Consider the following 25,561-nt stretch of genomic DNA (forward strand, 5'->3'; position numbering starts at 1 on the left):
TTTCTTCACATATATATATTGGGAATAGATTGAGAATGCTTTTAGTGTGATAACGACAAAATACAAAAAAGGAACGAGTAAAAGTGGTATAATTTTTAAGGCATCGTTGTCGTTTTAAATGGTGTGGGACTATATGATTTAATTATCAGGTCAGGTCAGGTCAATTTTCCAGGTTGGTTGGTTGGATACTTTGATAGAATACAGAAGCGGTAGCAAACAAACGGTCTAGCATTTCTAGATTTGTTATTAGTTAGTACCATACTAAAAATCTTAATACAATATAGCTTTCGATTTACCTATTGTCTTATCGCTTCAGAATTTTATCAAACACTTCAATGAATATACCTATGACTTAATTGTGCGTTTTTTTAAGAATTTAAAATATTTTGTTATCAATATTAAATTTCTTATTTATCATGAGTCGATGAGACATTTGCATTTATGTTATTTATTTGCATTTAGAAGCAGATTAAAAGTGTTTATCCCCAAATGTAACTATTTTTCATCTTACCCATATGACTTAGTTATTTTGTGTTACGATACGTTTATATGTGTACAGTGTGTTAGCTAGTGTTCTTTTTTAACGTAGAGCGTATGTGGATAAAAGACGGAACAATTGTTTAGAAAAGTTGATAAACTTATGAATATTGAATAAATAAAACGTTACAAGGGTCTCTCTTTTATAGGGATATATTCTATTGATTTGTTATCAGATTAACATATAAGAAATTAAATACAACAATGAAGAAACTAAAAGAGATCAAAGGTGATGCATGCTACAATGGTTGATCCACATTTCTTCAGCATTCATTCTAAAAGATCGAAGGCCAAATGTTCAAACATTGCTTCTTGCTTTTTATATTCCTACTTTGAAATACATTTTCTTTATAATTTGTTACGGATTGTCATTACGAATAATATATCGATGACATTCGAAATTTCAAGTTATTTCATGACTTCTTACATGCGATAGAATTGTTAATGTAAGTTTTAAAAGTTATGCTAAAAAACACAGTTTTTTCATTCCTTTTAAAGCTCACATGCTTTTACTTGCAAAACAAATACGTAACCAACTAAAGAAAGTTGCCCAAATACCATTATAAACTATAAACGAAATTTATTTAAACAATTAAAAGTCAAGTAGCCGTCAGATAGAGTCTTAAATTTGAATAATTCTATTGAGTTTTCAAAACAGTCAACCAGATCCAAAGTTGATAGAAGTTCAAGTACCGAAAATAAGCGACATACATAGAAATAATTTATGGATCCGTCATTAGTCAAGAGCACGAGTCTAAGTAATATTTAGAAAGAAATTAAGTGAAACATGCATACATGATACATCCTCTACACTGCCTTGTTAAAAACTTATCTTATTACTACATGAACATAGTTTTTGTGAATGACAGCATCGACAATGAAACAAACAAAAAGAAAGTGTTTGTTGGTATACTAAAATAAAATAAAAGAGTACCATATGACTTGGTACCTTTAACCCGTTTCTAGGGCCCGCCCGTATCATAATGACGCAAAACATCCTGAACTACTTTTCCACAAACGTTTTTAACACCTCGACAATTTGGATATTCCAAAGTTAAAACACAAATAGACACATCAAGACAGCAAATGGTTGATAGATAATCCCCTTGTCATTATTGGACCTGGTAGGGGCTAAACAAAATATCTCTACTTGAAAGGAGACTACTACCAAATAAAGCATAACCTTTTAAGTTACTTTCACATGCAAGTGTCGCATTACTCATTCAAGAACGTGCGATCTTGATAACGAACTTATATCGAAAGCGCAGAAAAGTGCAATTCAAAGATCCTAGCATTGACGCTTTTACAAATATCTAACGTATTATGATTTCAGATATTATCTAAGATACTTAAAGCAAAATGAACGAGTCAACCTTCCAGAATACTCAAACGCCTTTTTAGCTTCACGATATGTGAAGAAACACTAACCGACCCCGGGCAGATTACGGGTAACCTGGGGGTTGAATAGATGTTTCCCACGAGAGGTTAGACTCGGCAAAGATGGTTCTTCTGATAACCTGCAAAACAGACACCGTGAGCTCGTCACTGAGAAGGGGGGGGTTCCTCCTTGTGACCACCCTCCGGCGTGAGAATCAGACTAGATTGCTCTTGAATATAAATGTATATTAAGAGATTGCTAGAGCAGATATCAGGTATAATATATCAGATACAAGATAAGATGAGATGATCATACCATTTGGGGTATTTATAGCCGAAGGTAGGTTTCCAAGTAGGTGTAGCCGGCTGAATAGTATTCCTGTTCAACCAACTGTGGCCTACGCACGTGCCATGCTGGTAGTTGGTGGGTAGGCAGCGGCTGATAGTGACCAGGCCTGCTGTCTACTATTCCTTTTCCACCAACTACAGGCTATGCACGTGGTATGTCAGGAGTTGGTGAGTAGGTAGCGGCTAATAGTGACATACAGTACAAGAGCATGCTGCTCGCCATACTGTTATCAGTGAGCTGTCGTATCTTTGGTCAGATCTTTTGCCCATACCTCGTCAGGTACAGTACAAAAGATCTTTCAGTATCGTACGGACTGGCTCATTTGGGCGGGAGTATTCCCCCTCCCGCCTTTGTGCGGGACTGTTCCCGGCTTGCTCATTCCTTCTTCAGGTGACTGCTGAATTATTATGAGAGTTAAGCCTTGTGCGTGTAGCCATGCTGCGCGGGTAGCCTTCCCTGATGGCTGGTATCCGTAACTGCGGGAACAGGCGGAGTACTTAACCATTGGGAGGCGTTTCCTGATGGGACAGCTTGCGTACCGCGCGTGAGGACGTCACGTCTCTGAGCGTGGTGGGTCCTGCTGATCCAGTTGGTTTCTGCGCAGACGTTTCTTTAGTTAAGTCTTGCGGGTTCAACCGCGCAGATGTCCGTTAAGGAGTCTTGCGGGTTCAACTGCGCAGACGTCCCTTTTCAAGGTGAGTCTTGCGGGTCCAACTGGGCTCTGCTGGGACCTACCTCTTCAAGTCCCCCCAGTCCAATGTTCTTCTCATGAATGTTTAATAAAGTGAGGTGAACTTTTGGACTTAAGCAAAGGGTTTTTGAAAAGGGTTTAGGTTTAAGGTTTTCCATGGGGATTCTTCCCGCGGAAGTCCTAATGTCACGCAGAATTTCCCACTGTTCTGCTTGATCTTTGGGTATGATGCGGGTAGGTCTGTAACCTCCTCGCAAGTCAGGAGCGTTGAGTACCTCTTGTGTAGATTCTCCGTGAGGTTTTGGTAGTTTTGAACATAGTGATCAATTATGTTAAAACCACCAATTCCATCTTGAAGTTTCAAACAATCTAGTTCTCGACGTTCCCGCTATGCGGGGATGTTATTCCCGTTTGCGCAAGCATGGCCCAGAAGATCCTTCTTGGTTTCATTTCCCTGCGGAGTGCTAGGTATGTGAAGGGTTTTTCCTTGACACTGTACCCGCACTCGTCTTATAGTTACTTTACTCCCAAGGTATTCCTGGCGTCAATTCCCTGCAGGTGCTAGGTATGTGAAGGGTTTTGCCTTAACACTGTACCCGCACCCGTCTTATAGTTACTTGGTTGCCGAGGTATTCCTGGCGTCAATTCCCTGCAGGTGCTAGGTATGTGAAGGGTTTTGCCTTAACACTGTGCCCGCACCCGTCTTATAGTTACTTGGTTGCCGAGGTATTCTTGGCTTCAATTCCCTGTGGGTGCTAAGTATGTGAAGGGTTTTGCCTTGACACTGTACCCGCACCCGTCTTATAGTTACTTGGTTGCCAAGGTAAGGGGTATATTCCCGCTTACTTTTGAATCTTTGAGACTTGCGTTATAAACGTTATATGAATTGCGCATGCATATTTTAGTTTATTTTAGCAATTTTCCCAGTGCTTTGGATAAGTTAACCGTTCGACGCGCGGTTGTCAATAGGTTCGGTTTCCTCTTATGATTTGTGCGGTTAGGACCGGCACTTTCATTTAGTGGGGTGACCAAAGTTTACCTATGACTGACCTGCGTGAAGGTTTGCCGTTTTTTGGGTTTATGCGGGTTTTGCCGCCTTCCCCACGCAACGACTTTCCTCGTAATTATGCGGTGAAGACCGGCATATCCGTGTGGAAAGTTAAAAGTATAAATGTAAAATCATCAGCGTCGATGCTCTAAGGAGAATCATTTCCATTAGAAGTGGCTCTGGGCCTTTTCTTTACAAATTTGGAATTGATCTACATGTAACATTTACGTAATTGAGCTCCGTTCCATGTTCTTGGGACGGGAGTGCCATCGAGCCTTTCGAGCCGGTATGCGCCCTTTCCCAGTACTTGTTTGATAACGTACGGTCCTTCCCAGACAGGTGTCAGCTTTCCTGGGCGCTCTTGGTTCGAAGCCTCGTTGTTACGCAATATGTAGTCTCCTACGTTGAAGTTGCAGAGTTTTACCCGCGTGTTGTAGTACTTTTGCATTTGCCGTTTGTAGTTCTCTTCACGCATTGCGGCTAAGTCTCTGCGTTCCTCGGTTAGCATAAGGTCTAACCGTCTTTCCGCATTATTGTCCTCTGGTTGAATCATGACCCTTGGTGAGGGTAAACCAATTTCGACCGGGACCATGGCTTCAGTGCCATAAGTGAGGCTGAACGGGGTTTCTCCCGTACTTGCCTTTTTCATCGTTCTGTGTGCCCAAAGTACGTGTGGAACTTCGTCCACCCAGCCGGATCTGTGTTCCAATAGTCTTCTCTTTATGCCGCCGACGATGCTCCTATTTGCTCTTTCCACCTCACCATTACCTTGCGGGTGCGCCACCGAGGTAAAGGTGTGGGTGATTTGAAGTTCTTTAAGCCACTGTTGTAGCTTCTTGTCAGCAAAGTTGGTGCCGTTATCGCTCACCAAATTCTGCGGAAGCCCGAAACGACAAATGATAAATTCCCAAATGAATTTTTTGATATGTTTTGCGGTCGTTTGGGCTAAGGGTTTTGCCTCTATCCACTTGGTGAAGTAGTCGATGGCAACCACTAGAAACTGGACGTTCCCTGCTGCTGTGGGAAATGGGTCTGTCACGTCGATGGCCCACTTCTGAAATGGCCATGCAGAGGTGACTGGAACAAGTTCATTCTTCGGGCGATGCGTGTTGGGTGCGTAGAGCTGACAAGACCTGCATTTTCTGATGTACTCCAGCGCATCCGTATGCATCCCCGGCCAAAAGTATCCCGCGTTGTTTAGCTTAGCCACAACTGCGCGTGGACCTGCATGTATCCCACATATGCCTTCGTGTACTTCCCTTAGGAGGTAGTTGGCATCTTGGTCGTCAACGCATCTGAGGAGGGGGCCAAGAAAGTTACGTCTGTAAAGGACGTCATCAATGAGTTGATAGTTCAGTGCTTTACAGCGTAGTTTTCTTGCCTGTGTTTTTTACTCTGGTGGTATACCCGCCGCAAGGTAATTTATTATTGGTGTCATCCACGAATCTGTGCCGGTTTTGATGACACGGACTTCCTTGTGTGGGACTGATGGTGCTCCCAGGAGTTCAATGCGGATGTCCTTTCCCAAGTGAGTGAAAGCTAATGACGCAAGCTTGCTTAACGCATCCGCAGATTTGTTTTCGCTACGCTTGACGTGTATGACTTTACAATCATTAAAATCGCGCATGAGGGTTTTTGCTTGAGCGAGGTACAGGGTCATTGTGTCGTTCACGCCCGTGTACGTCCCGTTTATCTGATTGGCAACTAACATGGAATCCACATGGGCTTCCAAGTTCTTTACTCCCATTTTACGCGCAATCCTCAACCCGGCCAAGAATGCTTCATACTCAGCTTCGTTATTCGTACTTGGAAAGTCTAGTCGAATAGCGTAAGTGTATTCTTGGCCTGCTGGGTTGGTAAGTTTTAACCCTGCGCCTGAGCCCTCGCTGCTGGCCGCTCCGTCAGTGTAAAGTCGCCAGACTTCATCGATGTCTAGTGCTGGAGAGGGTTGAGCCTCGTCCTGGCACTCTTTCTCCCGCGATGCGGGGACTTCGGCAATAAAGTCGGCCAAGACCTGGCCTTTTATAGCTGGCCTTGGCTTGTATTTTATCGCGTATTCTCCTAATTCTATTGCCCATTTGGCTAGGCGTCCCGAAAGTTCGGGTTTGCCTAAAACGTTTGCAAGTTTGAAGTTGGTGAAAATAGTAATTGGGTGACCTTGGAAATATCGTCTTAGCCTGCGTGAAGCCTGTACAAGTGCTAAGACTAATTTTTCCAGGGTAGAGTACCGAGTTTCGTCGTCTGTTAGGAGACGGCTAACATAGTAGATTGGCATCTGGATGCCTTTTCGCTCGACTAACAGGACGGCCCCGGTTGCTCTATCTGTGGCGGAGAGGTATAGGATTAATTCCTCTCCCGCTTCTGGTGCTGTGAGCGTTGGGAGTTCGATCAAACGTGACCGAATTTCCTGAAAAGCTGCTTCCGCTTCTGGTGTCCAGCGGAAGTGCGTTTTCTTTAGACAGTTTCTCAGCGTCGACACGAATGGGAACGACCTATCCGCATGATTTGCCAAGAAGCGGTTAAGTGCAACTAGGCGTCCGTTCAGTGTCTGAGCTTGCTTGATGGTAGTAGGTGATTCCATTTTGATAATGGCTTCGACCTTTTCAGGGTTCGCTCTGAAGCCATCTTTTGTAACAATGACTCCTAAGAACTTCCCTTCTTCCATCCCAAAGGAACACTTGCTCGGGTTGAGCTTCATGTTTATCCTTCTGAGTGTGTTGAATGTTTCTTCGATGTCTTTCAACATCGCTTCTGGGTTAAGGCTTTTAATGACCAGGTCATCCATGTATACTTCCAAGTTCCTCCCAATTTGGGCATGAAACTCTTTGTCCATCAGGCGTTGGTATGTGGACCCGGCATTCTTAAGTCCGAATGGCATCATTTGATAACAGAATGTGCCATCGGGCGTCCAAAATGCGGTTTTGTCCTGATCGTCAACGGCCATGTGGATTTGATGGTACCCTTTATACGCATCAAGGAAGCATTTAAGGTGAAACGGTGATAACGAATCTACCTTAAGATCAATTTCGGGTAACGGGTAACAATCTTTGGGGCATGCTTTGTTCAAGTCTTTGAAATCTATGCACATGCGCCATTGCTTGTTAGACTTCGGTACCATAACGGGATTTGCAACCCAAGTTTGATATCTGCTAACGCGTACGATGCCCGCGTCAAGGAGTTCCTTGACTTGGGTTCTACACGCGTTAGCTTGTTCCGCCCCCATTACTCTACGCTTTTGTATGACCGGCGTAAAAGCCTGGTCACACTTGAGCTTATGCTCTGCTTTACTTCGAGGTACACCAGTCATGTCTGCTGGTTTCCATGCGAAGATGTCAGCGTTTTTTTGTAGTAAGCGTTTGAGTAATGTGCGCGTAGGATCAGTTATTGTTGGGCCAATGGTAACCGCCTGGTCGGGGTATTTTCCATTAAAAGCCCATTCTTCTGGTTCGGTGATGGTGGGTTTAGCCATCTTTGGTTTGGGTGTTGAGGAGACAGATGCGATGCATACCTGGGGAATACCGGTGACCATCGCCACACCCTCAGCTGTTGGCCATCCCATCATGCCGTGGACTGAAGATACTACGGCATTGAATCTTGCCATCCCGTCTCTCCCGAAGAGAATGTCGTACGTGTGGTGTGGCTTCCTCATTACGACAAAGTCCACATCCTCTGTGCGGGAGAGTTTTCCGTCTGTGAGAGTGACGGGGAAAGATAGGATACCCAGAGGGGTGTTTGTGCTGCCGTCGAACCCTTCCATCGAGGCGTATACCGTTTCCAAGCGTTCTTTGTCTTCATCATCTAGCTTGTCGAAGAACTGCCTGTACATAACTGTTGACGAGGCACCGTTGTCAACAAGAGTGCGGGAAGTGATGTAGTGCCCCAGCTGGCTTTTGATGACGATAGGGCCTTCTTTGCTGGGTCCTCCTGGCACTCGCGGGAAGCGCACCTCAGCTTCTTTCCATGCGCATGGTTCTGTCGTCTGTCTTTTTCTTCCTCTGATGTTACCACGAACCATGTGAATGCTGATGTCAACGGGCTTTCGTCCGTTGCTTTTGTATCGGTTGTCATTCTTCCCTCTATTCCTGATTGATGCCACCAGGTGTGTAAGTTTGCCCTCCTTGACGAATGTTTCGATAATATTCCTCAAAGATGAACACTTCTCAGTGGTGTGACCCTTTGTGCCGTGGAAGTCACAGTATTTGCTCTGATCCACGTCAGGTCGTTGCCGGACCGTTGGAGCTTTTGGCCATGGGAGTTTCTCAGTGGCAAATATCTCCGTGACGCTTTTGGTGAGCGGCGTCCACCTGGGATGTCGGCTTGATGGGTGTGTATTACCCCTTCCGCCTACTAGGGAGCGAGAGCTGGATGAGGTGTCAAAGTTTACCCTTGACTGCCACATGCTTGGCCTCCTTTTGTTTTGCCAGGCGGTCTGGACATTGTTTTCTCTAGTCCTCTGCGTGTAGAAGTTTGTAGTCTGGGGCAGATTCCCACCCAGTTGCTTCTCCGTTTCGGCAAAGCGCTTGGCTGCCGTCATGATGGCATCCCATGTGGGTGGCATGCCATCTTTACCCGTCAACGTGCGGATAAGCTCTGGGTATTCGGCGCCTTGGATGAAAGCGGCGCAAACAAGGTCCTCGCTTATAACGCCCAGACTCAGCTTTTTCGAGTTAAAGCGGGTGATGAAGTCTAGTAAAGGTTCATCCTTATCTCTAACGCAGTTGAGGATCGTCCACTGTTCTTCAATATATTTCCTCTGTTGACTGAAGTGTTGGCTAAACTTGTGTTGGAAGTCCGCCCAATCATAGATGTGGTGGACCAGTAAACGGTCAAACCACGCTCTAGCCGCTCCAACCAGTGTCATCTGGAACATATAACACCACGTGGGTTCCGTCCAGTTGCTGACGGTTGCCCCCGCTATGAATCTGTTCAGGTGATCATCTGGGTCGGATATACCATCATAAGTGCCGATGTTGGGCATCTGCTTGGCACTTTTCGGGGCGATTGCTTCCGCAATGTCCCTTGCAAACTTGGATGTTCCCGCGTTTGCAGCAGTTGGTCTGAAGGTTTTGGAGAAGTCACGTGGGTTTCCCCCCGCGTTCCTTTGTTTGAAGGTTTCTCCGAAATTCCTTCTCGTTTGGAAATCCGTTTCCTTACGCTTCCCTTTCGCCCTAAGGCGAGGGTTTGCGTCGGTGTCGAATTCCTCCTGATCATCGTCCGAGGACTCGCACTCACTGATCATGTTGAGCTGTTGGCGAGTGCTTCCAAATTCGTCAGCCTGTTGGACGGAACGCAAGCGTTCGTCCAACTCAGCTTGGAATTCCTTCTGACGTGCCTCCGCCCACGCTTTAACTTGTTCAAGTGTTTGGCGGGGGAGTCTCGTCTATTGTCTTTCCACCTGGGTATTATTGAATCCCAGGGGATGGTTGTTTACTGCACTTGCCCCAGCTTGGGAAACTGGGGTAGTGTTCGTAAAATTTACTGCACTTGCCCCGGCTTGGGTAACCGGGGTAGTGTTCGTAAAAACTGTGTAGTCGCCGGTATTCCCCCCAGTAGTTGGGGTTGTGGTTACCGGAGTTTCTTTAACCATCTTTCCAGAAGTTTGAAAAAACTGAAAAGAAATGAAGTTCTAGCTTTTATGCACGGATGGCGCCAATGAAGAAACACTAACCGACCCCGGGCAGATTACGGGTAACCTGGGGGTTGAATAGATGTTTCCCACGAGGGGTTAGACCCGGCAAAGATGGTTCTTCTGATAACCTGCAAAACAGACACCGTGAGCTCGTCACTGAGAAGGGGGGGTTCCTCCTTGTGACCACCCTCCGGCGTGAGAATCAGACTAGATTGCTCTTGAATATAAATGTATATTAAGAGATTGCTAGAGCAGATATCAGGTATAATATATCAGATACAAGATAAGATGAGATGATCATACCATTTGGGGTATTTATAGCCGAAGGTAGGTTTCCAAGGAGGTGTAGCCGGCTGAATAGTACTCCTGTTCAACCAACTGTGGCCTACGCACGTGCCATGCTGGTAGTTGGTGGGTAGGCAGCGGCTGATAGTGACCAGGCCTGCTGTCTACTATTCCTTTTCCACCAACTACAGGCTATGCACGTGGTATGTCAGGAGTTGGTGAGTAGGTAGCGGCTAATAGTGACATACAGTACAAGAGCATGCTGCTCGCCATACTGTTATCAGTGAGCTGTCGTATCTTTGGTCAGATCTTTTGCCCATACCTCGTCAGGTACAGTACAAAAGATCTTTCAGTATCGTACGGACTGGCTCATTTGGGCGGGAGTATTCCCCCTCCCGCCTTTGTGCGGGACTGTTCCCGGCTTGCTCATTCCTTCTTCAGGTGACTGCTGACTTATTATGAGAGTTAAGCCTTGTGCGTGTAGCCATGCTGCGCGGGTAGCCTTCCCTGATGGCTGGTATCCGTAACTGCGGGAACAGGCGGAGTACTTAACCATTGGGAGGCGTTTCCTGCGGGGACAGCTTGCGTACCGCGCGTGAGGACGTCACGTCTCTGAGCGTGGTGGGTCCTGCTGATCCAGTTGGTTTCTGCGCAGACGTTCCTTTAGTTAAGTCTTGCGGGTTCAACCGCGCAGACGTCCGTTAAGGAGTCTTGCGGGTTCAACTGCGCAGACGTCCCTTTTCAAGGTGAGTCTTGCGGGTCCAACTGGGCTCTGCTGGGACCTACCTCTTCAATATGATTCTGCACCTGCTGGCGGGCCTCTGCTAATCTTAACAGCTCATCTGCCTCAGAAAATCTATTGAACCATTGGCCAAGTTGGTGATCTTTAGTATCACCTCTTTTGTTGTAACGTGTGTCTTCCGTCGGTACTATGACGTAACAAACAGCAAATCATAATCCAATTTTGCACCAATGGTATATAATAAGTTTTAAAAAAGAATGCAGTAATTGAAATTTGTTAATTTACCATGAGGTAAGTTCAAAGTGAGTGGAATACGTGGCACGATTACAGACGGATGATCATGAACACGCGCAAGAAACTTATCAGAAGGGTTTGGGAAAACGATTTCATCGTAAGATTCAACAATTACAGGTTTCTTGGTGGATAATGGACCGTGCTCGACTTCAGAGTATAACTTCAGAGGGTGAAACCTGAATATAATGATGATGTAAGCATAACATTTGAACTACAAGCAATAAAGAATTAAAGACACTGATGAAATCACTGACTCACAAGTCTAACTGTTTATCACAAACATCATCGTGAAAGAATATTGAAATGGCTATTTCAAATTCACCCCATCCGCGTTCAGTAAGCTCAAAAGGAGGTGATTCCACCACTCGCCTTGCGTTACTGAAGCTAGGATGCAGTTGAAAAACAACTTTTTTTATGACTGCGCCCAAGTCCTCGTTTGTGGCCCCACGCACGTAAACAGTCCACACGTGAGATTGAGTTCTAGTAAAATAAATTTAAAAATTTCGCTCAAATGTAAACTATAAGTGTTGTTAAATGTTAAATGACTTCCAACTGGCTTTCACTTACTCGGTGGCCTTCTTTCCTAGCCAAAACGAGATGGTTCCATAGGCGATGGGGACACAGATTTCAAGATCTTTAATCTTCTTGGTTGAATTCTATGAAACCAACCATACAAAAAGATTATTTATGTCACAAAGTTCAATCTCATATAAAACTTATATATTCAAATGTAGAAGCATGCTTGACATATGAGGTCAATTCAAGCTTAGTTCAAGACTTATCATTAATTATGAATGTAGGGGTATGGTACTAAACCCGGTTTTACGACCCTAAATTTATTATGTTTGGCTTATTTTATTATATGGACTAATACAATGTTATTGGGCTGAGGGGGTTTTGTGGAGTTAACCCTAATTGGGCTAGGCCCATTAGGGTACCATGATGGTGGCCATGAGGCTCCCTATATAAGGAGGTCTCCACCTCCTTATGAGGGGTTGGTCATTCTCAATAAGAGCCACCACCATATTTTTGTGTCTGTGAGCAAGAGATCCGGGAGATTTCTTAGCGGTCACCTCCACACCCCCAAAAAGTCATTGCAGATCCCAACCAGCCGGAGAAGAAGATCAAGACGTGGTTCGTTCATCTCGAAATCCGTGGAAACATCGTCATGGATCAGGTCAGATTCATCTCGTGCTTCGACATTAGCCCCCCAAGTCCAGCGTTGCTCCTGGGCGCGCAAGCGTTTAGGTGGAGCGCTGGACTTTATGAGGTGTGTTAGGGCGTGAGGCGGTTTTTTCCCTTTTCTTCGGCCTTATCTTTATTGTCTTTGAGTTTTGGGAGGTTTTCTTCATGATGGTGACGTGTTGTGGTTTTTATGATAATGATGGTGCACTAGCATGAATAAGATATAGCACGCCGCATATTAAAAGCCTGCGCGCGAGGCGACTTACGAGCTGTGAGAATAATAAAGCTTGCGCGCGAGGCGACTTATGAGCTATGAGGATAATAAAAGCTTGCGCGCGAGGCGACTTACGAGCTATAAGAATAATGAAGCCTGCGCGCGAGGCGACTTACGGATCTATGAGAATAATGAAGCCTGCGCGCGTGGCGTCTAACGAGCTATAAGAATAATAAAAGCTTGCGCGCGAGGCGACTTACGAGCTATAAGAATAATAAAGCTTGCGCGCGTGAGGCGACTTACGAGCTGTAAGAATAATGAAGCCTGCGCGCGAGGCGACTTACGGATCTATGAGAATAATAAAGCCTGCTCGCGTGACGTCTTACGAGCTATAAGAATAATAAAAGCTTGCGCGCGAGGCGTCTTACGAGCTATAAGAATAATGAAGCCTGCGCGCGAGGCGACTTACGGATCTATGAGAATAATGAAGCATGCGCGCGTGGCGTCTTACGAGCTATAAGAATAATAAAAGCTTGCGCGCGAAGCGTCTTACGAGCTATAAGAATAATGAAGCCTGCGCGTGAGGCGACTTACGGATCTATGAGAATAATGAAGCCTGCGCGCGTGGCGTCTTACGAGCTATAAAAATAATGAAGCCTGCGCGCGAGGCGACTTATGGATCTATGAGAATAATGAAGCCTGCGCGCGTGGCGTCTTACGAGCTATAAGAATAATAAAAGCTTGCGCGCGAGGCGTCTTACGAGCTATAAGAATAATGAAGCCTGCGCGCGAGGCGACTTACGGATCTATGAGAATAATGAAGCCTGCGCGCGTGGCGTCTTACGAGCTATAAAAATAATGAAGCCTGCGCGCGAGGCGACTTATGGATCTATGAGAATAATGAAGCCTGCGCGCGTGGCGTCTTACGAGCTATAAGAATAATAAAAGCTTGCGCGCGAGGCGTCTTACGAGCTATAAGAATAATGAAGCCTGCGCGCGAGGCGACTTACGGATCTATGAGAATAATGAAGCCTGCGCGCGTGGTGTCTTACGAGCTATAAAAATAATGAAGCCTGCGCGCGAGGCGACTTATGGATCTATGAGAATAATGAAGCCTGCGCGCGTGGCGTCTTACGAGCTATAAGAATAATAAAAGCTTGCGCGCGAGGCGTCTTACGAGCTATAAGAATAATTAAGCTGGCGCGTGAGGCGACTTACGAGCTATAAGAATAATTAAGCTTGCGCGCGAGGCGACCTACGAGCTATAAGAATAATTAAGCTGGCGCGTGAGGCGACTTACGAGCTATAAAATAATAAAGCTTGCGCGCGAGGCGACTTACGATCTATAAGAATAATTAAGCTGGCGCGTGAGGCGACTTACGAGCTATAAGAATAATTAAGCTGGCGCGTGAGGCGACTTACGAGCTATAAGAATAATTAAGCTTGCGCGCGAGGCGACTTACGAGCTATAAGAATAATTAAGCTGGCGCGTGGCCTATGGGTTTATGAGGATTCCCAACCTTTAAGTATGGCGCGTAGCCATATGGGATATTATGAGGATTCCCAACCTTTAAGTATGGCGCGTAGCCATATGGGATATTATGAGGATTCCCAACCTTTAAGTATGGCGCGTAGCCATATGGGATATTATGAGGATTCCCAACCTTTAAGTATGGCGCGTAGCCATATGGGATATTATGAGGATTCCCAACCTTTAAGTATGGCGCGTAGCCATATGGGATATTATGAGGATTCCCAACCTTTAAGTATGGCGCGTAGCCATATGGGATATTATGAGGATTCCCAACCTTTAAGTATGGCGCGTAGCCATATGGGATATTATGAGGATTACCAACCTTTAAGTATGGCGCGTAGCCATATGGGATATTATGAGGATTCCCAACCTTTAAGTATGGTGCGTAGCCATATGAGTACAATCATGGTTGTTCTTATCCTGATTTGGATTAGATTATTCATTTGTTATGCCGCTTACGCGCGGCCTGCGCAATGTCTCCTTTATTCTCACGCGCATATGTGGTGCGTGAGCGTGCATGATGCGTGAGCATCTAATATGCATGAGCGTACGTGAAGCCCAATAACATATGTGATGCGTGAGCATATGAGATGCGCGAGCATGTGATATGCGTGAGCATACGTGATGCGTGAGCATACGTGATACGCGTGAGCATGCGTGATGCGTGAGCATGTGATATGCGCCACGAACAAAGGTTTTGGCTGTCTTCATGAGCATGTGATATGCGTGAGCTGTGGCGTAGAGTAATCGCCGGGAGCGCGCATGCGACCCGCTGTGGCGTAGAGTGATCGCCGGGAGCGCGCATGCGTCCCGCTGTGGCGTAGAGTGATCGCCGGGAGCGCGCATGCGACCCGCTGTGGCGTAGAGTGATCGCCGGGGGCGCGCATGCGGAATCCGAAGTTGATCCACAGGGAGCGATTTTGATCCGCGGTGGCGCGCACGATCTAGAGATTTTGAATATCCACATCAGGTAGGTTTTATGTAAAACCAACAGATCTAATAGGATTTATAGATCTATGAATATGAAGTGTGACTGTTGCTCAAACGAACCCAGATCTGAAAAAATCATAACTAGATTTGGTATATTTCACTTAGAAAAAACACAGATCTAAGGGTTTTCCCCAAAAGTTCGGTGGTATTTCTTCCTGTGTATTTCCAGATCTGGAAGTATTTTTTAGATCTACGGATTTTTGGATTTCCATAGAACATATCTGAAAGAAGAAACCGTAGACCCGAGATATTGATGAACAGATCGAAGGGCCGAGACGAGAAGCGAAGCGTGGTTCATTGCCGTCCCACGGATGGCGCCAATGTCGAAGCACGAGATGAATCTGACCTGATCCATGACGATGTTTCCACGGATTTCGAGATGAACGAACCACGTCTTGATCTTCTTCTCCGGCTGGTTGGGATCTGCAATGACTTTTTGGGGGTGTGGAGGTGACCGCTAAGAAATCTCTCGGATCTCTTGTTCACAGACACAAAAATATGGTGGTGGCTCTTATTGAGAATGACCAACCCCTCATAAGGAGGTGGAGACCTCCTTATATAGGGAGCCTCATGGCCACCATCATGGTACCCTAATGGGCCTAGCCCAATTAGGGTTACCTCCACAAAACCCCCTCAGCCCAATAACATTGTATTAGTCCATATAATAAAATAAGCCAAACATAATAAATTTAGGGTCGTAAAACCGGGTTTAGTACCATACCCCTACAACACCCATATGCACCCCGCTGAAGAATCTGATTCAACTCCCATTGAAATTGAAGAAGAAGACAACAACAAGGTACTTACTTTATTGTTAACAATTATTATATGAGGTAATACGTACCTGCAGCTTCTGGTTATCCAATGCATGCCTTTGTTGTCTGTCATATCATATGATCGTCCCAAATTGTGGGAATCACAAAAACCCTAGTAATTCACATTTGGGTTCAATTTTAAAACTTTAATTCATTTCACCCTGTTTGTGTTCGAATTTCCGCATAAGTTTCAGGTCGGATATGAAACGAAAGTAAGATTAAACATGACAAGTGGGAGTTATTGTTGATAGAAAATGAGTGAATATGAAATATTAGGATTTGAACTGTAGTTGATTAAGCCACCAAATGAGTTTGCTACTGTAGTTGAAAATTGAAATATCGTGTCCCGAGATTAGTTTATTCTGAGTTTGTTCATTGTCGAAGCACGAGATGGGCCTAGCCCAATTAGGGTTACCTCCACAAAACCACCTCAGCCCAATAACATTGTATTAGTCCATATAATAAAATAAGCCAAACATAATAAATTTAGGGTCGTAAAACCGGGTTTAGTACCATACCCTACAGGTGTCATCCTGATCACTGCGAGTCATGAGTTTGGGGGAATTTGAGGGTACAATGTGGGGTGATTAATTAGGGTTTGAAATGTTTAATTGGTTTCATCGATTGATTGGTATGACGAGATGATAACCACCCGCCTTTTTTCCGATGATATGATATTTGTACCGGATCTTATAACTTCTTATCACATGCTTTGCTTTTTATTAGGAACTACATTTTTTTAATCAACAAATTATAACCTAGTTTCTTATTAGGCAATAATATAATCATAATAATAATAATGCATCGCACTCAATATTTTGCAAATTTCGGTTATTCCAATTTCCAACCTTTTTCTCTTAGCTCATTAAATCATTCGATTTCTCTTTAAACCATCACTATGTGAAATGTAACAACATTTGATGTGCACATCGTCACATTTTGATAAGTAAGCTACTTAATTTAATATTATGAATGTCTAAATGTGGCCATCCATTTATTCGTCTCTTCAATCTTCATATCCCACGTTCTTTAATAATCAACAAGGATGTCAATAGGTTAATAAATTAAAACAAACTAAAGAAAAAATATTATACAAAGTTCCACGGTCATGTAATGTATCATCCTAAGTCCACACAAAGATATTGCTAGGAGTTTAACAAGTTTTTATAACATAAGAACAATGATTAACAAGGCGATTAGATCATAACAAAGTAACATAATACGATGATATTATTTGTAAGACTTAGCGTTTATAAAAGATGACATCTTTTATGAAATGAAAGCATAAAACAAAATGGAAATGGAAAATTTGTTTCAAGTGAGTACAAATTTCTTGAACAACACTAGTCTCGGTTACAAGCGTTCTTGGTTAATGTAATTCATAATGTATTCTCGATTTCATGATAATTCTTAATCACAAATTAGTGTAAAATCTACATGTAAGAATAAATCTATCTATTCTAATAACAGACTACTTAATTTTATCACTTGTCAATCTCATAGCTTTCCTCATCTATTTTTCAACCTATTTTAATATATGGTCCCTAATCTTTAAACCATTTTAATATATGAATTCAAGTTTATTTTTATTAAAGGTAAATCATAACCGATTCATTCATTAACATTAATAGTGAAATAAAAAAATAAGGAAATTTCAACATTGAAGTTGAGGTCTGCTAGAATAAAATTTTCAAGTCACGAGTAATTGCAAATTAAAGAAAATAATGGCGCATCATTGTTGAAGAATTTGAATTTTTTTATGAAAATAAACTACAAATTGTTTTTAAACTGGGATTCGAGCAAAAGTGTATAATATTTATATAAGGTTTGTTTCAAATTTGGATTTAAAATTTTCTCATATGTATTTGAACTTAGAAAATTGTGTATTTTCTTTATTTTCTCTAAACATTTTGTAAAAATATTACAAACATGGAGAATACCTATTACATAAATCTTGGTGTTTAGCTTTAATTAATTTATTAAAGTTGAATATTATAATTACAATCCATATGTATAACGATTTACTATATGAACTATATGTCATTTATTTGTTTGACGTTTTATGTAATATAAAGTGTTTTAACGATAAGAAGATCAATATTTAGTTTTCAATATTGACTTTCATAGCTCAGACCAAAAAACTTCAAAACATATGTTTTATGACTTGATTTATACCTTTTTTATACATTTAAATTTAATTTAATATGCCTTATAATATTACAGTAGAAACTCTATAAAATAATACACTTGGGACTACCAAAATTTATTAATTAAAAGAGTTATTAATTAATCGATAAATTAATAATTATTAATTTATATATTAATTAATATTTTATTAATTTATAGTAGAATGTTCTGACTCACCCAGAAGAAAAATGTAGTTGCACAGTTGTTGACTTATGAAGAAATTATTGAAAGTGTTATTGGAATTAATAAAGATGATATCGATGAAGAAGATGATGAAAGTTTTACAATGGAGCCCCCTTCGCGAAACGAAGCTATTAAAGCGGCAATCACATTGAACAATTTCTTGTTGAGCTATGAGAAAACAACACCAGAAGTTCTTACCATGCTAAGGAAAATTAGAGACGAGATTCAAGGGGAAATTGATTTCAACAAAAAAACAAAAGACAATTGAGTCATTTTTCAATAAACCTTCATAAATCATTCATATAATATGCTATATATAAGGAATTATTAATTTATATTTTATATGGGGTCTAAAGAAATTATCAAAAATGTATTATCTTATAATTTTAGTGAATTATTAATTTAGCACCCTATCCCCGAGTCGGGACCGGCAAAAAATATTATCTTAGAGAGTTTATTAAATAATCGAGTATTAATTTATCGAGTTTCTACTGTACTTAATTAAAAGCATTCAAATTCAAAATTTTTAACCATAAAATATGTTTCAATCTCATCCCACTATTTTCGCTTTCCAAAAATCATTTAGGATATCGAAACCTAGATTCATAGAATATTGTTTACGTTAGGTTTTTACATAATTTCAATATTACATTAACTTATTAATTTTATTTTTAAAAAAATATAACGAATTGGGGTTATGATAGTATATTCTGTTGGTTGATTTTATATGATAGTATAATTTCACTTTGTTATATTTTAATTTTTGATTTTATATGTTGCTTGATTATATAACTTTTAATTATAAAATATAAAATCTATTAAAAATTTATCATACACAAAATATTAATGATAACAAATTTATCATGATCAATCAATTTCAGAATCTAAAGATTATAAGGATGATTATATCCCATTTGCGGCGAGAAAGCTTGTTTGGAGAATCAACACGTGTTTATCCCATTTGCCATTGACACTTTTGGTTACTTAGTTCCAGATGCCGTGGACCTTCTAAATAGAGTTAGAAAGTAATGCATAGCAATTTATCGACCCATAAGAATCAAAACTTTGTTTTTAGTAGGGTTGGGTTTGCTATCCAAAAGGGGGTTGCGGCGCAGCTTGTTGCCCGCTTACCTGCCACTTCATTGTAAATCGTTTGGTTGTTTTTTATTATTAATAATAAGAACTCATGAGTCAAATCTGCAATAATAATAATAATAATAATAATAATAATAATAATAATTATTATTATTATTATTATTATTATTATTATTATTATTATATCATCAAAGTTCAGGTAATCAGGTTTTTGGAATAATCATATTTTTTTTGGATAAACTTGAGCTGATGATCTCAAATGACATCATATTAATTGTTTAAAAGGTATGATATTTTATGTGTAAGAATATTTTTTTTGTTAGTTTCATGGATATATTTATCATTATTTAGGGTAGGTATGTACTTCAAAGAACCTTATTTGTCACACGGACAACTATACGTGGCTACATCAAGAGTTACAAGCAAACCTTAGCTTATCAAGAGTTACAAGCAGACATGGACTAAAGATTTGATTTTTGATAATAATGTATACCGACCAATACAAAAACAAATTAATGTACAATGAAGTTTTTTACTTATTTGTAACATATTTGTGTAATATTAGTTATCTAATTTTTACAATTTTAATAAAATTGTGATTGTATTAACAATATATGATCATTTTGTTGACTGAATTTCATTTAATGGCTAGAGTTTAAAATTTTCATCAATTACTCGTGTAATACACGGGCCTCAAACTAATATATATTATGTTTATTAATATTACCATCGTTATCATTTATATTATAATAGATCAAATTATTAATATATCTTATTATATATTAGCTTAGTAATTGTTGATAAGTCATATTACCCTTACTAGCTAATAAAGGGTTTCCCTTTGGGGGTATATATGGAGAGAATAAATTAACATCATAACCTAATTTTCACATACAATTTTATGTATCTCCTCTCTCCTAAACCGGGTTTCTCTCCAGAACACTAGCACCATCCTTAACTATACATCCTAAAGGGAAACTCGATCAAGCTGACAATCATGTCGTCTACATCCTTCTCTGATTCAGTTACTAATCTCCATGTTGTAACAGTACGCATATAATTATAGGTTTATCATATTATTATGTTTTTCCATTACTAACACAAAGAACTTATCAACATGTGGTATCAGAGTGATGTTGATAATTAGTTCCTTATTTTTTTTCCCTAAATCTGGAATTAAAATCGAAAGACATGAATTTTAATTAAAACCCTACTTTTTTCGGTTTTCTATTTTCATGTTTGTTTAGAAAACTGGTTATAATTGCTAAAATTCATAATTAAAACTCTAATATACTCGAAATATGTTAAAATTATGTTTATGATTTTGATTCCAAAGAAAACTGACTTAAGATTCTTCGAAAATGCTCTTCATGTTTATCATAAAATTTGAAGAATCGTCCTTATTTTGGATGAATCGTAGGAATAAAATATGTTGTTTCCAATTTTGATTGATTTTTATTTGAAACATTAGATAGTTTTATCAATAAAAAATTTAAAAATCTTAGATAACTATAATTAAATCATTTAAATTAGGAAACAAAATAAATCATTAAAATACGAATTCCATCTTTATCATAAATTAGTTTATGGGATTTAAAAATAATTTATGGGTTAATGATTTAAAAATAGATTTTGTTTTTTTTAAATGGTTTGGTTTACCAAAATCCTGAAAATCTTATAAAACCCAAAAAATCTCATAATCCCGAAAACCCACTAAAAGCCGGGCTAACTAAAATTCCCGAGAACTCATAATTCCTAAGAACTCAAAAGTCACGATAACTAATTTCCCGAGAACTATAATTTTCTCATAAACTATTCCTAATTAAATGTTTTGTAAATTATTAAATCTTATAAAATTTTACAAAACGTAAAAAACTTAACGTGAGTGAATTTTTATGTATTACTTATGCCCAAAGGTGATGTGTTATATTTCTCATATCATTCAAGTCTAATTGAAAGCTTTTGTTAGTTTGCCTAACATAATACAAATCAGGGGTGGATATAGAAGTAAAGTAGGGTGGGCTTAGGCCCACCGTCTGATCCATGTTATTAGTGTAGTGCATAGCCTGTACGTAGCCTAAATTTTCTGTTAAGCCGAAGTGCCCACCATGCATTCTAGCCCAAGTGTCCATCGTGCATTCTAGCCCAAGCTCAAAAGCATTTGAAACCTAATTCCTCTTCCAGATATCCAGAATCCAAAGTCCAAACGGCTCGTGTTCGGTTCGTCTACAGCTGCCTGAAACTGTAGAGGAATAAAGGGCGCCGGTGAAGATGGAACTGGGATTCCAGCCAGAAACAGGTGTTGGTGGTAACGGATGAGTAGTGGACCGATTTAAGTGTTAGATTTCTAATTTATTATTGTTAATATTTATTGTTTTATTTTCTCCAGATTTAAATATTACATATTTTGGGTTAGTTAAACTCTTTTACGTTAAATTGTCATGAAATTTTAAACTCACTGTAAATGGACTCATTATAGTTTGACACCAAGGCTTATCGGGAAGATCTACACATTTTTTCAATTGCTAATTTATATTTTCTAAATTCCATTTACAATTGCAATTGCATTTGTTACTACGAATTTTCTAATTGCTGAAACATATTTAATAGTCAATTTACATTTGCGTTGATGATTTGGGTGTTTATTGAATTGGTAATGTCTCCACAACAAAAACAAAAACAAGGTGCATAATTTTAACCCTCTTATATAATTGTGTTGATTGTTTTGTTTGTGTAAATTGACAATATAGTTTTCATCTAGGTACTCGTAACAATTTCTTAAAAACATAACAAGTGAAATTTCATCTAGTAGTAGTGATAATCCGAGACATGTCTCTACCCCTGATTACGCCTAAATTAGTTGACTTTGATAATTTTCCTTGAGATCCCGTTAATATGATACGAATTTTAGATGCAAATGAAAGAGATGAAAGAAAGATAACATATTGGTTAAAATGATCGTGCCAATACGTGAACATAACTTTCCAAAAAGAAAGATAGGGGATAAAAACTGGCGTGCCATACGTATTTTTATCGTCATTTTTTTATTTAACCTATTTTTATCCATTTAGTATTGCCCCCCCCCCCCCCCACCCCCGGTTACCTTTCAAAAAAAAAAGTATTGTGCCCCCCCGTACAAATTTTTCTGTATCCGCCACTAATACAAATGTCTCACTTCTGCCAAAGGTGATGTGTTACATTTTTGTCTAGCAAAATTAGCTTGTGCATAATTTAAATAATTGTCTCACTTTTGCCCAAAGGTGATGTGTTACAATTATTTTGCACACATACATAAATAAATTTTAATTTTGCCTAAAGGTGATTTATTTTTTATTTAAGTAGAACTTTTAATTATAGTCTATTAGTTTAATGTGAATAATAGACATATCACATCTTCAATAAAATATAATGATTATCACATTAATGATCATTCATTAATCTAATGATCATAAATTTTAATCTGTATTATTTTAATATCCCATAACATTACTCGCTATAATTTTCTTCTATAAATAACTATCCCATCCAAATAATTCACTATAATATTAAAACATAATATAAGTTTTACATCATAAAGAGTCTCAATAGCATTCAGCTCTTCTCAGTTTTAATTATCCTTTAAGACATGATATGACTATCCTACTGCTCTTTCTAATAACAATCATTATATTGAAAACTAGAGCATAACAAATGAAATGAGTCAATCATAATGTCTCTTATGATAATGATAATCAAGAACCCATTTAAATAAATGTTATCACTAGAGTTATTTTAGATTTAGTTTTTCCTAAAACTAATCAAAATAACTCATAAGATGCATGCATTCCTTCTAAATTCTAACTATAAGGTTAAATGACATTTGTGAATACATCATAATGTATAATACCATGACTTATAAAATTAAGGGCCCACACATGGAAATAAGTGCACATTTTCAATTTTTTTTTTTTTTTTTTTTTTTTTGAATGTTCAAGCTTTCCTCCTACTATTTACATTATACCGCCAATGCCAGGAATCGAACCCTGGACCTCTCACCCAAAGGCCAAAGCCTTTACCATCCCACCAAAGTGGTGATGGCACATTTTCAATATATTACATACTAAATTTTCCACTAGTACAATTTGATGCCTTAAGAATCAACTATAAAGCTCACAAGTACCAAAGAAAAATGAATGTGTTGATGAGCAACATATGTACAGGATAAATAATGTTTAGCACTAAAAACTAAGATGTTATTCATCTCATTACCATTATAACCTGAAAGAGGATAGTGCTAAGGTCCATGAACAAAATACAAGTACTACTTTTAGCTTTAAGTTCTCTAAGGAGAAATCTCGTTGCAAAAATATCTCATTAAATTAGGCATGAGCAACGAGACTAACCATAATTCAAAAGAATAGCTGGCTAAAATCGGTAGTCGTATATTAATGGCATTTAATTATGCTAATCCTAGTATTCCAATAAACACATGATTGGCTGAGTATAGTTTTATACGTTTCCTTACCAAAAATCAACAAAAAACTAACACGAGGATTTGTGACAAATTTAAATGCTAAGGCTATTAAAACCATACTAAACTGTTTTCTAGTTACGCCCTATGATACCTTGCAAAATTATGGAGATAATTCAAAATTCAGTATCAATACTTAAACTACATTACGATAGTTGTAACGTCCTCGTTTCGACAATAATAAATAAAGTATTACGCGTTTATTTTAATTATCGTGTCGTGTAAGGTTGAATTAAATTAATTAAATATATTAAGAATAGATAAGGTTAAGAGAGGTTAATGGATTTGAGGGTGATTTATGGGCCTAAAAGCCTTTGGCTTTGCCTATTTAAACCCCTAAACCCTAATTTATCTTTATCCTCATCATTTCATCATCATCTCCCCATCATTTGTCATACATATCCATACATAACAAAATTCTCCTGTGCACACAATCCATTTTTCCAAACACTCAAGATCTAACCAATCGAATCTATAAGGTAAATATTATGCTTATTTTTATTTCATTTCCTTATTAAGATTTATAACGTACGAATAAACGAAATCTGAAAAGTTGTAACATAAACGAACCGAGATGAACAAGTTCCAACCAAATCTAGCAATAACAATAATAACATCGGTGTAACAAATGCAAATAGTAAAGATAGATCAGTGTAAATGGGTTAAACGAGACTCGGGTCCCAAACGACTTGGTAACCTGCAACTCGAACCACCTAACCCTTCAGCAAGAACATATCTGCAATACGGCAACCCGAACCACTAGACCCAAAGTATCACCGGTCCTTCGCGATGGTCACAAACGGCCGCGTTGTGGCCTGAATCTGAGTTCCGTCAACAACCCCGGCTCCGGCAATCAGAAAGTAGACGCAAATCGATTCAAATATTCACACGAACTCCGATGCGAATAGAACAAACCATTCGCGCGACCCGAAATCGTGCGAATACTTTCCGACACTCGCATTCGCGCGAATTGATCATATGCAAATAAGATCTGAGCGAATGGTTTGGGCTTGCGAATTATTCTCTTGTATGAATTGTTGATGATTGTAGACAGTTGTCAACAAGAGGGTTAGTAGCATTTTCAAACAATAATAACCACTTAACACGGTTCCCGCACTTAATGCCCAAAAATCCCTCAGCACAATCAATTACCTCATGTGCTGTTGCAAGGAATGGCCTACCCAGTATGACTTCAGATTGTTTAATATTACCCTTAGCATAATCAAGTACAAGGAAGTCAACTGGGTAACTAAATTCATCCACTTGAACCATTACATTAGTGACCATGCCCCGGACTTGTGTATGAGTTTGATTCGCCAACACCACGGTGGTGTTTACACTTTCTAACGTGCCAAACTCATACTGATTATATAAACTGCCAGGCATGACATAAACACAAGCTCCAAGATCTAGAAGTGTCTGATCAGTTTTAAAATCACCAATTTGAATTGATAAAAATGGCACTCCCGGGTCCTGGAGTTTACTTGAAGTGGTATTATCCTCTACCTCCTCATCTCCCGTGTTGGTTAATTTGGCATTTAAACATTTTTCACAAGTGCAATTTTCACAAAAAGTTGATTCATCAGTTTTTAATTTTACTTCATTTTGGAAAACCATTTCATTTTGACCAACACATTCATTCTCATCACTAACATCATTTACCACCGCCTCAACAAACTGCGGTGGTGACTTAACTTCAACACAGGTAATTTCAAAATGAGGTACAAGACTTACCGCGTTGATGTGCACACTATTACCTTTCTTAGAGCTTGAACTAGCATGTTGCGGGTTTACTGTAGTATCAGTCAGTAACTGGCCCGCATTCTTCTGAAATCTTGCCACGTCTGCTACGAGTTGACCAATCTGCTTTGACATTGCCTCTGATGACCTACCCAT

At 39.8% G+C, this 25,561-nt stretch overlaps 1 protein-coding gene and 1 pseudogene across 1 annotated transcript; both read right to left on the minus strand.

Annotated features, from left to right (window-relative positions):
• Positions 1–1,519, minus strand: part of LOC143567974 (auxin-responsive protein SAUR50 pseudogene) — a 17,830-nt pseudogene extending 16,311 nt beyond the window's left edge.
• LOC143567975 (transcription initiation factor TFIID subunit 14b-like) lies at positions 1,511–25,561 on the minus strand. Its single transcript, XM_077054247.1, has 6 exons — positions 25,265–25,561; positions 11,520–11,608; positions 11,211–11,432; positions 10,944–11,128; positions 10,703–10,845; positions 1,511–1,938 (listed from the first exon to the last, which is right to left on the minus strand). Exons 1-6 carry the CDS (start codon positions 25,559–25,561, stop codon positions 1,906–1,908), a joined length of 969 nt encoding a protein of 322 aa, XP_076910362.1. The 3' UTR covers positions 1,511–1,905.

The sequence above is a fragment of the Bidens hawaiensis genome, unplaced genomic scaffold (genome assembly GCF_021521415.1).
Source record: "Bidens hawaiensis isolate Kalapana, Puna unplaced genomic scaffold, B.hawaiensis_p1.1 tig00023787_1, whole genome shotgun sequence".
Lineage (NCBI taxonomy): Eukaryota > Viridiplantae > Streptophyta > Magnoliopsida > Asterales > Asteraceae > Bidens > Bidens hawaiensis.

Excerpts from the sequence above, each read along its gene's own strand:
- LOC143567975 (XM_077054247.1), bottom strand. The coding sequence starts at position 25,561 with ATGGGTAGGTCATCAGAGGCAATGTCAAAGCAGATTGGTCAACTCGTA. Across the intron at positions 11,433-11,519 it reads CTAGGAAAGAAGGCCACCGA|AACTCAATCTCACGTGTGGA; the intron begins GTAAGTGAAAGC and ends TTATTTTACTAG. Across the intron at positions 1,939-10,702 it reads TGCAGAATCATATTGAAGAG|CTAAAAAGGCGTTTGAGTAT; the intron begins GTAGGTCCCAGC and ends CATATCGTGAAG.